The 15,385-nt window shown below is 36.2% G+C and overlaps 1 protein-coding gene across 18 annotated transcripts in view; it reads right to left on the bottom strand.

Annotated features, from left to right (window-relative positions):
• Positions 1–15,385, bottom strand: part of PPFIA2 (PTPRF interacting protein alpha 2) — a 286,017-nt gene that overhangs the window by 36,073 nt on the left and 234,559 nt on the right. For all 18 annotated transcript variants that reach the window (XM_039703927.1, XM_039703924.1, XM_039703940.1 and 15 more), the window contains 8 exons: positions 15,105–15,196; positions 12,601–12,736; positions 11,903–12,123; positions 8,774–9,011; positions 6,203–6,232; positions 5,182–5,312; positions 4,512–4,666; positions 135–228 (listed from right to left, as the gene is read on the bottom strand). In XM_039703927.1, coding sequence (XP_039559861.1) covers positions 135–228; positions 4,512–4,666; positions 5,182–5,312; positions 6,203–6,232; positions 8,774–9,011; positions 11,903–12,123; positions 12,601–12,736; positions 15,105–15,196 — 1,097 coding nt within the window. The remainder of the gene's footprint in view (positions 1–134; positions 229–4,511; positions 4,667–5,181; positions 5,313–6,202; positions 6,233–8,773; positions 9,012–11,902; positions 12,124–12,600; positions 12,737–15,104; positions 15,197–15,385) is intronic.

Consider the following 15,385-nt stretch of genomic DNA (forward strand, 5'->3'; position numbering starts at 1 on the left):
ACTGCAAAGAAACATCATTACTAAAACGCCATAGTAGATGGTCTTGCTTCTCATTGCACATTTGAGTAAAACAATAAAAATCATGATATTTGAATCAAGCTTCAGCCAAAAAGTCACATAAAACCAGTACTCACTTTTTCTTTAGTCTTCTGTCCTTTTCTGCTTGTGTTCCAAGTTTGCCTAATCCCAGAGATTCCTGAGCTGCTGCCTCTGTTTCCATGTAACCTCCTGGAAAATAAAACAAACAAAACCCCCATAATATATTTCCTTCTCTCTTCTGTTGTTCCCCTCCTTAACTCTTCAACTCCCCTCCCACCCACCATCGTCCATGTTTGCTTCCTTAAGCTGTGACATCTGGTGTTTGTGGAGAACATCTATCACCTGCAGAAGTAAATTTTGACAAGCATTTACTACATGGGAAAGAGTAGTAGAGGAAAAAAACATGGGCTCTCCTCCTTGTGTTTAGCAGAAATGTATGACAATAGCACCTTTATTTCCTTTGCCTCCTAAGGCTCAGTCCCATGGTGCTAAGTGAGCAATGCTCTCACCATTTTTTAATCCTAGTTGAGAAATGTACAAATGAAATTGCATTCTCTTGAACTGTCTCTCTACTATTGCCATAATACAGCATCACCTAATGCAGTAGTGCTGAAGTCTTCATTTTGCTTTCATAGAGGGTTTTAGATGTCATTATCCCTGAAAACTCCCAGACATGAGAAAAAGAATCTGTCAGAGAAGTAAAAAGCCTCCTATGTCTCCCTGGATGTGTCTTGTATGCACCTAAATCCTGTCAAAGTCAAGGAAACTTGAATAATTCACACAGAGTGACAAAGGAAGCTTACAGTAAGACATGTGGACCAAAATAAAATAATTTTATAAACTAAGGGCATGAGTGGTACTATCCACATGGCCACTGACATGACTTTCCTAGTGCAGAAATGGAAAACAGTCTTTTTTATCGCTGCCTTGATTCAAGAAGAGGGGACCTGATCAAGGAGCTCAGTACAGTCTCCTGGCTCTGGCTGCACACTGTCCTCTCACTCCCTCTTGTATGTGTGCAGACAGAGGCCCTGCAGCACTCCTTTGAAGGCTGCCTTCCTCCCATGCTCCAGTTCAGAAGGTGTGTAACTGGCACGAGAAAGAAGACAACAGTGTGGTAAAATGCTGGTGCTTGACTCTGTTTGAACATAGCAATTTCTTATTTCACAGCTAATGGATAGTGAGCAATTGTATAGTGGATGCTGGCATAATAAAAAAGCACAAAGTAAATGAAAATATTTCTCTTCTGATATGTTGATTTTAATAATGAAATAATTTATAGATGCTATGAAGTGAAATAGCGCCACAGCCTTTTACAAGCTAGATTTACATGCACCTCAATCAAGTGAGAAAAAAAGCTACTACTGCATGTCTATGACAATAATTTAGAAGCTTGGGTTTAAGCTGTTCTTTCAAATCAGGTGCTGTTTTAACACTCCTGTTTGTCTAGACAGATTTTTACTTTATTAAAAGAGGACACTACTGCAAGTCTCACAATGAAAATTATGCAAATGCACCTCACAAATGCAGAAAACATGAACATATACTTTTTTTCACTTCATTTGCCTGTCAAAATCTTGTGTAATCTCGTTAAATGCTTCTTGCTGGCTCTGGATTATATTTTTCACTCAGCAAATAGTCATAAACATACCACACCTTTCTTGAGAGAGCAGCTCTCAGTATGTTGGATAGGGATGGGATGAGTGCAGTGAGGGTTTATTACAAGTTGGAGAGTAATTTTGGCATAATGCATTTCTCCACTCTCCAAATACATCTGGCCTTCGAATACTGAGGGTACACCTCGTATTGGATGTGGCCACGATAAAATGTTTCCCAACTAGATGACTTTTTAATTTGCTATGCAGACCAGCTTGCTTGGGCAATTCTAAAAATGCCTGGAATGTATTGTTTGTTTTAGGGTCTAGAATATTTAAAATGTAACAAAAGAAGAACACAAAAGTGGTGCGTGTCAAGAGAGAGAAGACTGGAAAAAAAGGACAAAAAAAAGAAAGAAAGAAGGAAAGAAAAAAAGAAAGTGCACTTGGGCTCCCTGCAGTATTCCTTTTTCTTTCTCCAAAAACTTAAAAAAAACTTAAGGAATCTAGATATCTTGAATCTCAATTCTGAGATCTCCTAAGGCATGAATTTGCCTTGGAACAATAAAGCTAATGGTTTAGTAGAGAAGGTAAAATTATCAAATAATAAAAGAATAAAATTCTGGCAAGTTTAGGAGTTGAAAAGAAATAATTTCAGGGTTTTGCAAGGAAGACAGAGCAAGGAAATATTTTGTGTAATAGCATGGCTCTGTTGGCCTTACTCCTACAAGTCTGGAGGTTTCAATACTCTTTCTTAAATAAGAGTGTATAAATATGTTCTTTTGAAGAAAAGGTATTTTCCATATTAAAAAATGTAAGAGGCATATGTCTATATTAAATTAGCGTGTTTATTTTAAGCAAGGAAATAAACTACATTCTTCTATTGATTTTGCAATATAATTTTAGGTTATGAAAACCATACAAATATTATGCAGTGCTGTAGCAATAGGACTTGCTGTGTCAATTTCTGTGATGTAGTATCTTACCTCAAATAGAACTCCTAATTATATATGCACAGATAACACATCTGTTGTGAAACTGAGTCAATTACTACCATGACTACTCTTTTTAAAATTTCATTGTCCCTTGCAAGGTATTCTAGATATTCTATGATTCTATGATACTGCCATTGAATGGAAATGACCACTCAATGAATGCTTTTATTTTGATATGTTAAAAATTAAGAGAAAAATTACCTGTAATTCAGCTGCTCAATGTCTTTGTAATTTCTGAAAAATATTTTGCTCCTACCTTTTGATTAAGTAACAGTCTTACTATTTATTTTATACATGCTAGTAAACCTAGTTTCCTTAATTAAAATGTACATTATATTGAAATTTTGCTCTTGAATTAAAGAATAGAAGTCACAAAAAATTGTATAATTGCAAACCACTAATATCTTTTAGCAGTTTCATGACCCAGTAAGGGGAATTACAAATGGACTTTATCAAATTCTATGCATGTATTATTAATCACAGTGGGTATTAGGAAATTAATCTATTGCCAGATTTCATTGCTCCTGAGATCGTCTTTGAAACTATTGTTTCATTTTTGTTCTATATTCCAAAGAACTGAGGGGAAGACCAACACATTTATTGCATCTTGGTCCTCTCTTTTCCTGACTTACTGAGAAATTGTAGATTATTATGCATAAACCATCAGTAGCAATAAAAAGGGTTATATGGAACATAAATATGAATTAATAAAGTCAACTTTTGATGCAGTCTAAAGTTATAAAATTAGCCATCAAATACACCTGTATGCCACCAATGCAGATGGTGGCATACAGGTGTATTTGAAAGACTCATTTATAGATTCTCCTTTGAAAGATTGAATAAATCAGTTTTACTCTTTTCATAGTGAAAAAAGGGGGAATTCAGATTGCAATTAGAAATTAGGTAGGTTTTTTTTTCAAGAACACATGGTTTTCACAGGCAGAGAGGAGAAAGGTTGGAGTATAAGTGAAGAATACTCAGTTTTACTCGAATACTTTGACTTTAGTACTATCTTTTTTATTCTGTACTATTTTAACATTGGGTTTGTTAGTTGTGATAAGGACACATTGCAAGAAAAACATGTTTTTAATTTCAAACTTATGCTTGCTGCTTAAGTGTTTACTGCAAGGCCTTAAAATTATTTTTACAAGTGTGACATGGTCACCATGGCAGTAAAATTTAGTGCCTCACAAATTTGTATTATGTGACATCTGCATGACTAGCAAAGAACCAATATTTCAATTTCATTGATACATTTATTACAATTGGATACTTGTGTTGGCATGTGTCCATATAGACAAATTTTATAGAAACATGCAGAGGAAAATTTTTGCCATGAATGAAGTAGAATGAATAGGAAAAGGACAGAAGAAGTATGAAGAAAGCTAGAGCACTGCCATTAGCAGCATAATTGTAAAAGTAAGTTATCCTGAGGACATTCAGCTATAGGCACTAGAGGGCATCTGTCAACACACTAAAATCTGGGAAGCAGCTGCACTTGGTTGCAAGGACCTCCTGTATCACATAGGTACATCACTTATAGCCATTTATTGCTAATTAACTTCTCGCCTCCTCTTTATGTGGTTATTCAAGAATACAGTGTTACTTACCATTGCTACCCTAATTCAACAAGACTATTGAATCACCAGGTTCAGTGAAGAAGATGACTCCAGTAATTTGTGCCCAAATTCTCCTTTCATTTACATTACGGTCATGGCAAACTCATGACAAATATAACTGCTGATAACAATGACATTTAATGGGAAAGTTGTGCCAGACAAAACAGAAACATGAGCGAGTTGGAAACTGAAAAAAAGCAAAATTAAAAATGGGAAAATGGCAGTGAAATGGTGACCTTAGCTTGTTACCACTAATTCCTTACTGAGCTGTCCAAGTCGAGCCTTCTCTTTTTTACCAAACAGTCGTCCTATTGAAGACTTGATTCCTTTCTTCTTGGGAGCTTTGTGCAGGGAGTCCTGACTGCTGCTGACACTGCCAAGACCAATGCTTTCTGGCTCCAGTGAAGCAGGCAAACTACTGCAAAATGATAATAAAGAAATAGAATAGATAACATGTCAACATTTTTATTTTCTTCTGAGCAGCTCTACAAATAAATTAATTGGTTATAATTTAGTAATGATCTCCCAACAAGTGAAACAATCACATCTTTAAATTATTTGGCAACATATAGAGCAACAGAAGACCACACTTTCTTTGTCAGGCAAGGCTGAAAATAAATATTTTCACTGTGCTAAGCACAATTTATGAAGAATACAGTATGCAGCATTCTGATTTTATTTCTAGGATTTGTAGCATCACTACTTCCAGTAGTCATCAAAACTGTACCTCAAAACAGAAATACCCAGCATGTGGTTTAGCATTGATATACATTTTCAGGGTCATTGCAACAGACAATGGGTAGGGGTTTTTTCTCTTATTACATGAGAAACAGGGAAGAAATCAGGTAATTTTGGAATAGTTAAACAACATGACTTGAAAATAATAATACGTGGTAAAGTGTGAAGTACTGATCCACATTACAAACATCCTACCTTCTGGCATCATTGTGGTACGAAGAAGGAAGGGTATGAGTCATCCTGATGGCTCTGGGTGTTGGAGGAGGAGAAGTTTCACATTTGATTGTGGCTTTATCTTCACGCCCATCTTCTTCAACTACTGCAATCTGGGGCAGAGAGACTCCAATGAGAGCATATTAGCTTTTCAAGAATGTTTCAACGCATGCTGCATGACATTGTTAAGTGAACCAAAGCACGTAAGATTTCAAGTGCAATGTTTTTAGCAATTTGTAAGGGTTCTTTTTTTTAAAAAATATGGTATTGGGAAAAATTTTTTCTAAATATGGCAGATTATGATAGATATTTAAAAGAAATGAGATTATGCTTGTGGAAGAAGTTAATTCCTTTTATACCAAAGAAGTTGCTGAAGGTCTAAACATTAAGACAATCTTAGGTGTAAGTGGGTCCCTTGCATTAAACAGGATTATTCAGGTTAACTAAGTTTCTCAGGGATGTAAGAGAGAAGGTGAACACAGGCACAAACATGACCACTCTCTACACAGTGTGTTACCAGAATAGCCAGTATGCTTGAGAGTGAGCATGGACAAAAAGGAATTTTGTCAGATCATTATAATGATTTATCTTAAATAATGCCATGGAACTTCATTATCAGTGCCAGTTCTGTAAACAAATTTACATTGCTCCAGAAGGTTTTAAGGAACCTCTCTGCAGTTCCTCCAGCAGGAAGAACAGCCGAAATACCTTTGAAGGTAATGCTTTTGTTTCATACTTCTTTAAAAATAAGTATTACTTTAAGTTTGTGCTGTTGAGGCTGCTACTCCAAGACATCACTTAGTGGACCTTGATTCTGTGGCTTAGCTGTGACACCCGGAAGCCATTCCAGGTAGGATTAATGATTATGTTCAGGCAGAGAATGAAAAGGAGAGAAGCGGATGCAGTTGCTGGCAACGGACTCCAGCAAAGTTTTAGTTATCTAAATGGCAGAGGAATATGATAAATGCACTCTCCCAAACTTTAAAAAACCCCAGTATCATACCTTTCTCCGATGCTTCCTCAGGTCACTTGGCTTAGATTGGTAACAAAAGTGGAAACAACAAAAAATAGCTATTAATAAATATTACTGAAGCATAGAAAAACCTCACATTTGTTGTTCTCACATTCATGAAGTGGGAAGCAACGATTAATCACTCTCCATATTAGATACTAAGTATACACTTGATGTAATAAGGTAAAATAACCCCTGAAAAAGGTATCATTCTGAGAAAGCAGGTTTGGGTATTTTTCCCAAAATTACTCTCTCCTTCAATTTCCTAACTTAGCAAAGAATTTCAAGCCTATAGTAGCACTTTCTATTTTTGAGTTTTCATATAAGTACTTATGTTATCCCCAACAGAGATTGTTTTCATTAGTTTTATCAAATATTACACATATATTGGTGTCCCACCAAGTAAAACCACAAAATATCACCACCAAATACCATGACTGAAAAAATGACTGGCATTGTCAGGAAATGAATACATATTTACTTATCTTCTTCAGTATTACTTGGCAGCAGCAAACTACTAGAATGGGTCTTGTTCAACCCCCTTTGCATTTTTATTTTTGGTAGATGTCTCTTTCATTTAAGGAAAGATGAAGACACTCTGCAGAATTTATTTACTACGTGCATCTGGGCTGTAGAAACTCATGCAGTCCTGCTTCTCCAGCCAACCAACACAGGGCTATTTGGTAATTTGAGTTCTAGAGATCAGACTTAAATGTCTTCCCAACTCCAAGTTTCACTTAAAGGATGTCAGACAGACTTGTGTCTGCTCCCAGCCAGCAAGGAAGTGATATTGAACACTGAACTCCTGCTGAAACAGGGCAGGGCAGAAGTATCCTGAAATGGCTGATGAAGGTGTGGGCTGTGCTGATGAGCACACCACAGGGAGATTCTTCTACTGCTAATGGCAAGTCAAGAGCTCAGCTGCAAGTCAGACACATCCATCTGAGTTTTAGCACAGTTAGAGCTGGATGTCAGTGAGATCATGGCAACCTGAATTGCAGAGGCTATGCTGTCATTTTGTGTTTTAATCTGATGAACCTACTGACCCAAAGCTACAGTTTTCAAACCCAGACAACCAGGCAGTGCAGGTGTCTGCTGGTGGGGCAGTTCAACCATTGCCATTTACCGACAGCCACGCTGCTTAATTTGAACAGCTGGGGAAAGGGAACACACTGTGCATTTGGAAAGGTGCTGCTTTGGTGAAGGAGGTGGCAGGACAGCATCTTGCACACTCACTTCCTTGACAAGGACCTCTGCAACCAGTATTTTTGTACCTGCTGTTCAACAGTGGGAACTGGGGGCAGCAAAGAATAAGTTATGACTGCCTGCCAGGACCTCCTCCCTGCTGACAGATCCCAAATGGCAGCAAACACCATACTAAACTGGGAGGAGCAGAGGTGGGTATGACTAGTTGTCAGTTCCCAGGAGAAGGGAATACTCAGCTAGATGATCATCAACAAAAGTTCCTACTCCCAGATGAGAAGAATGAACAGCCAAGCTTCGTTTCCAGCTGCTCTCAGCAACCTTTTTTGTTAAGAAAGGCTCCACAGGGGATCAGTGCTATTGCTTTCCAGGAACGGACCACAAGAAGACATTGGTGACATGATTATCAGAGAAAAAGAAAATAAAAATTTGGTTTACACATATCCTGTTCTATTCCCTGTATGAGATCAGCAGAGTGGGCTGCTTTGATTCTCTCCTGGTACTTAAAGGGATTAATTCACCCCGTCTCCAAACTGGTTTGTGGCTCACACTGAACCCTGCATCTCTTCTCAGATCAGTATCAGAGCTGTGTATCTTAAGTATGTTGACACATACTATCTTCAAATATTTGACAGATGTACTGTTTCTTTTTGTCTAGGATCAAAGTTAAATTCCTTGTAAATCCCTTTCCAAATTGAACTAGAAATTTTTGAATGTGTTTTCAAAGATACAGCAATATTGGAAATTATTTGCACAGTAATTTCATGGTGACTTGATGTCTATGAGTGAGCTACCTGTAATATTGAAATATATCAGTTAAATATTCATTTACTGGATACCAAAGAACTCATTTAATTGTGCATGATATATGGTCATGGAGAATGCATAAAAACACTACGAGTATTAAAGAGTATATCAAATATAAAAGTATATCAAAATGATCACATATAAGAAGTGGTGGAATATCTGAATGTCTTCTAGACATTTCCTGGAAGTTTAAACTCAGCAATAGTTCCACAGACTATTGTGTAATAACTGTATCACTTAAGAACTTTCCATTAGTAAACATTTTTTACATACAAGTAATTCCAGTCAGCAGTTCTGTTTCTTATGAATTCCACAGCCTGTGTGCTGAAGGCCCTCAGTAATCCTGTCATTATGCCTTTAGTGAGTCATGCAATGCTCAAAATCATTATAACAAAGCCCAAAGACACCAAATGTTCACGTTCAAGAGAATTTATCTGTATGGATGATGAAGATGTGAATGAAGAATTATAGAGATGAGCCAGTCATACAGTGAAAAGATTAAGTACTTAATACAAGAAATATTACATCAAATACCGTCATAAGGTTTCTTACCAGTGTCATAACCCCCATTCTGTCCATCTCCCTGGCTGGACTGCGAGGGGTGAGTTTGGGAGTTGAGTGTCCGCTGGGAGGAGATGAGCTTGCAAGTGATGATGCTGTCACTGAGCCAGTAATGGAGGTACCTTGGTGGACTCTGGCTAGATTTAAGCCTTCCAGACTCACACTGGCTACTCTGTTCTCTATCTCTTCAGCACGCAATTCTGTAGACTCTTTCTCTTCTTGGATTAACCTTATTAAGTAAAAGAAGAATGCTCTTGTATTTGTCTATTCATATCCCCAGAACAAAACTAGAAACCATTTCATTTCAAATGGGATTTGAAAGTAAGAGCAAAGATGAATATTATAGATAACTAAAACATTTTCCAACATTATTTTCCTAATCACCAGTTATCAAATTATTTTTCTTAACTCCTCCAACCTCAAAACCTGCTTGAAGAATGTGTCCAACAGCAAGGCTTGATGTATGACATTTGAGGAATATTGGTTCCTTTGCAAAGGAGATAGAATCAGGCAGGGGGTTAACAATCCGATTTACCACAGACAACTAATTCCAAGCTTACGCTGGCTTCATCTGCTTATCTTTTGCTAAATCGCAAAGTAAAGAGTCAAATGAAATTGGGCCTTTAAGAAGGGAATTGCTAAAATAATCCATATTAATAAAACAAGAGAACATATAAAATAAATTGTCTGTTTTACCCCTACAATTTAATGAAAAAATGATAGCTGTTTCTACAGCCCTGTGTTTTTAAGTGAATTTCATTAAAATCTCTTTCTTGTTAGCAAGCAATACAAGCTTCTTAAGCTTCTATCACCTCAACAGGATGCTTCCATTGGGTTCCTCAGTTTTGGTTTTTTTATTGTGATTGCACCTAGAATGGAAAAATGTCTTTAAAATAAAATATTTGTTTGTAAGTCATTTGCCCATAAACCTGTGCTAGGAGTAGTCTTTTGTGCAAAGAGGAGGAAAAATTATAAGAGATTAATGTTAAATGAGAGATACGAAGTCTGGGGAGGTTGAAACTGTGAACCAGATTTTTGTGAATGAAATGATGCAAGTACAATAACTAAAACCATTATATATTGAAAATAGAAACCTAAAAAATTCCTGCGCTGTGATAAATCTTTCCTACCATCAATTTCAGAATTTCTATAAAACATCTGCAACTCTCTTTGAAATAATGGAGGGAAGAAACTTAATGGCCAAAAATATTTTGAAAGGCTCCTGTGCTGTGATAAATCTTCTTTCCTACCATCAATTTCAGAATTTCTATAAAACATCTGCAGCTCTCTTTGAAATAATGGAGGGAAGAAACTTAATGGCCAAAAATATTTTAAAAGGAAATCATAGCAATGTTTTTCATTTTAGTAATCTAAATCCTGAATCATATTGTATTATAAAATCTAAGACAAAATACATTTTTAATCTCTTTTGACATCTCAAAAAATTTTATAAACCCTTATTGTGTTTGTCAAAAAAAAAAAAAAAGACATAGTTCCAATTTTCTTGGTTTGATTTTACCAAGAAAACATGAAATGCAGTACAGTTTGTAGGACTATCCTTGCAGAATGATTTTCCTGCACTTTATAAAAAAATTTACAGAATTACATATCTGGTCCTTTAATAATTGTTGCTATGATAATAAAAGCCTATACTTTAGCACAAGATTAGCAGTTGAGTAAATAAATTATTTCCAGTAGACTTCCAGTAAAAATGGCTGTATAAAAAGTGCACCCTTGCTTCCCTTTTGAGGTAAAACTGTGCCTAACTTCTGAGTCAAGACCCTGGATTAAATGTAACGGTGATCTGATTCAGGGTGGCACAAATAATATCCCAGTATTTCCCCTGCAAGTACTGTTCCTTGTGAAAGCCCATTGCTGTAATACTTGTTAGACTGACAAAAGACTAGTATTGTTTAAAAACAAATATAAATGTTGCATCTACAGCTTCCTGAGCTGGCCACAGTGCTAACTTCTTTGTAATAATAGAAAATATGGATAAGGTTATTTGTTTTATGTACACTATTTTAAGGAGATTTACCTTCCCAACACCAAAATATCTCTTTGAGTCTGTGTCTTGACAGGTGTAGGAAAAGGTTTGAGAAAACAGTGCAATCCTATCTGAACAAACACATTTTGGGACAATAAAAAATGCAAAGCTCTCAATTTATAATAAAAGTTTTTCCCTGAACAGAAAAATTACTCAAATTCAATATACTCCAATAGAGTTTTTCCTTTAAAGTTGCCTTGATCAGAGCATTAATATCTTTTGCCAAATCCATCTGCCTTGTTTTAATTATATTTCTAACCATATTTTTACCATTTCTAACCATCTAACCATACTTGTGTTTTTAGTATTACCAGAAAGTCCCTAACACATTTACTATAATTTTCTCCATCTAGTTCTAGGAAAACAGTCGCTAATGAGAGGATGTTTTTGATATACCAAGATATTTTAAAGTTGCCCTTACTGAAAAACATGTAAGAATGCTTTAGGCTTGAAACATGGTTTCATTTATAACAATCATTTAATTAAAACATGTCATTTGATTCTCTACCACTCCATTAGATTTGCACAGATATTATTAAGATATAGTCTATTCATTACCTATATCCAACCACTATAATCCAACTTGGAGCATGAAAAATCATATTCTGTCTACAGAAAAAAATTGGAACTATGTCTTAGAATACGTGGCTTATATTAGATTGAACATAGGGATAATTGCCAGAAGAAAGCATGAAGAGCACAGAAATAAAATACTTCTGATAGGAGGGTGTAAATGAGCAAGTGGAGTATGTATAACAGTGAAAAAGACCATGAAAAGAGGATCGTGGACAATAATTTGTGAAATCTGCCATGTGTTAGCCTCCTCTAACTTTTCTTCAACTGGCCAACAGTTCTTCACTTGAAATGCTTTTTGAAAGAAATTTCTATGGTTAGGAAAGAAAGACTCAGTTGTTATCTTCACATAATACTGTCCTCTGGAAAGCAGACACATTATCAATCCTCTAAATGAAGAAGCTGTTCCCTTACCGCCATGAATGGTACTTGAACTCAAGCACTAAAAGAAGCTTGAAGCTGTAACCATAAGTGCATCAGAGCTGGTTCAGGCTAACTACCTGATTTCTTTATTGATTGCATCTAGCTGCTCCTGGAGCATCATGGCCAGAGTCTGGGCATCGGAATGGCCGCTTGGTGACAGCAGGTCCATGGAGCTGAACAGCGTTTCTCTGTCGTCATCATCGATGTCCGACATCTCGGTGTCGCTTTCGAACGGATGACTGCTCAGGACACCGATCTGCTGCGTCCTGTTCCACTCGTGATCGCCAAGTGATTTTACCTGAGCGGGAATTTAAACTTCTATTGGTTATATCAGAGAAAACTGCAAAGTTTAACTTCAAAAAAAAAAGGGAAAGGAAAGCAACTAACACTTCAAAATACTTATTCAATCATAAGCACTCCATTGATGCTTGCAGTACTACTGCAAACAGCATAAAGTATTTTCATACAAATGTAATTTAGGTATCAAATTACTATAAGGAAAATTTATACAAAAAGACATTCTGGAAAGACAAATAATCAAGTACGTTTGAACTTTGATGTCTAAACTTCAATGTTTTCTGCTGTCATTTTGTACAACAGTTCTCTGATCAGGCATAGAAAAAACCCTGCTCTCTTGGGCTGGGCTTTCTTGTTTGATGGGCTGTTTTTTCTGCTGTTGTTTTCTTCCTGGAAGAAAACTCCACAAACTGTAAGCTTAACATCCTCAAACACATTCTCTTATCAGGGAATTCATGAGAAGAAATTGGGGATTAACCTTTGGTTCATCTCTGCGTACTCCCATCCGGCCTCTTCTAGGTCGCCTTATCACTTTAGTTGACCGATAGTCAGACTGGCTATCAACCAGTGAGCCCACTGAGTACCTCAGCTCTGTTGATGTGTCCAGATGAGGCCTACAAACAGAATTACATAAGTGGACTGTGAGAGTAATAGGAATTACAATAACAATCCAATGACTTTCAGTCTAGCAACACAGATTTCTTTTTTCAAACAAACTTTAATGTATCACATAATAAATGAGAAAACCACATCACAAAACATAATTTAAAAGTGAAAAATTGAAATAATTGTATGAGTAAATATAGGGAGAAACCAAATAATAAAACCTCTGATTTTTTTTAAAATGAATGTCCAAAACTTTAACAGGAAAAGGCACATTTCAGCATAATTAGAACTGGCAGCTGAATGTGTTTTCCTGTTTATTCATAAATATGCCTGAGGTTACTCTAAGCATGTTACATGTTCATGAGTGAGCATATTGATTAAAGCTTTCCTGCTGTAAGTCTATGCTCTACATTATGAAAATATTAGTGAACTGACCTGTGATATTTAACATTGTTTAGGAATTAATCTTTATTTGATGACACTCTCAGTGCTTTAACCCTCAGTTTTTCCTATAGTCCTGGTAAGTCTTGGAATTGTTGAGGCTTATACAGGATGACTTCAGCACCTCTTTTCTTGTTTACAAACAGTGGTCCCTGACCTCTTTGTCCTTAATCAAACAGCAGCACCAAAAGTTCACTGCATGGTGCAATAAAAGCATCCTAACCATGGGCAGGGGAACCAATGTGGAAGAGGAAAGGCTACATGAACCATTTGAGAATTTAACCACAGAAGTAGAGACCTGAACAATTTCTGTTTCTTAACACACCTGCAATCTCCACATAAAAATATATGAATAGCATGATTTACAGTAAAAAAATTAAATGTAACAAAAAACCCGCATATGTAAGTGACTGTTTTATCTTCTGTGTACAGTAACTGTCTCTATAGAACTTTGTTCTCATAATCAATATTATTTGGCAGTTGTGAAGCAAATTGGCAGGAAAAAAGAAACAGTCCAGGTTCCAGTCTCTAGCTATAGATATTCATCTGCTGACCAGCTTCATTATTTTCCTGAAAGCACAAACTCCAGCCAATACAGAATTGGATACAGGCTGGGAATAGGAAGTATGTAATGCTCAGAGCTTGCTGTGCCTGAGAGAGTTGGGAGCTTCATGAGGTCAGGTTACATAAGGGAAAGTGCACTGTTTAGAGGAACCTGAATTCCCAAGATATTTAGATAGCTTATCAAGTTTAAACTGCCCTTTGACAAGGGATAATCAGCTCCTGTTTACAGAGCATAAGCTAATGATATTCAGCTACCCAGGAAAAAAAGCTGCTGTTCTCCAAGGATGGCTGCTCCAAAACCAAGGCTGCTGTTTCAGCAGCTCAGTAGCTGCGTTCCTGAAGCCACTCTCAAGAAAAATGTGTTGTGGTGTGCCTGTAGTCACATTCCCAAGGGAACAAAATTCAAAAAGTTAAAAGCATCACATTCTGAATTTCATTAGCTTACACTTCTTTACATATAGAAAAATATGATTCCAAGAAATAATAAAAGGTTGAAGGAGAAACCATGTCCAGGTACTGAGCAAGATGTCTGAGGATATCAATGGGCAAGCAGTATCTGGTGGAAAAAAACCAACTTATTGAACAAGATTAACTTTAGATGAATACAGTGCTCCCAATTCAGTTTGGTCCATGAGCTTTGTCTGGCAGGTATGCTGGCAGACAAAGCACCTTAAAAACTAATGTGTTGTTTGTTATGAAAACAGCATGTGGCACACAATTATCAATAAAGCAACAATTTAATCTCAGGGGACACTTTTAAGCAAGAAGAACTTTCTAGAATGATAAATTCTTTGCAGCTATTAGCGGTTATTTTTATGGCATTTGTCTCACTATTCTTCCCATACTGATTTTCCATCAAAAAAGGCACAATGTTTAATGTCTGGTGATGTTTTCAGATGTCACTGAATAATGTCTTCACATTCAGCTGAAGTTTGGTGGTCTTTTGCTACACACTAAGTACAGTTGAGTTATGCGTTGCTAATAAAGAAAAAGAAAATATATTATTTATAGAATAAATATGATCATAAATATGCTGACCAGTTTCAGCATTAAAGAGGTTTGTTTCTAATTTATATTTAAGGTCTGGGAAAAAAGTTGTGTATTTGGATATAATTTTGAAAACATTTCATAATTTAAAAGACTTTCATTAATCTCCATAATATTTCAGTGTATACTCACTGTATAAGGCCCTGCTTACCTATGAAAAAAGTGAAAAGCAATAGTAATAATAACTGCACAGATTTTACATTTAAAATAAATACATGACCACATTTATGTGTGGTTTGAACATACCCCTGCTGTAAATGCTTTCCATTTACATTTGTGTCTATTTCAACTTAAAGTGAGAAAACTTTTGTCACAAACTATTACCTTGACAAGGTGGGTTCGATTAAAGAACCAGCCCTCAGTTTCATTTGATCCAGTTCAGACCTCAGTTTCTCAATTTCTTCAGCAAGTCTTTCCTGGAAATGAGAAGAATAAGATATACTTACTTGTGATGCAAAATACATTTATTTTATGAGATATTATTCTCATAAAGTTAAACAAGCAAGCAAAGATATACTGAATGTAACACTGACTATAATAAGAAAAGGAAGCTCATTTAAGTCTCACTACTAATAATAAGATGTACACATCAAATGGAGGTGGTA

Source organism: Passer montanus, unplaced genomic scaffold, assembly GCF_014805655.1.
Source record: "Passer montanus isolate IOZ18808 unplaced genomic scaffold, ASM1480565v1 scaffold17, whole genome shotgun sequence".
Classification (NCBI taxonomy): domain Eukaryota; kingdom Metazoa; phylum Chordata; class Aves; order Passeriformes; family Passeridae; genus Passer; species Passer montanus.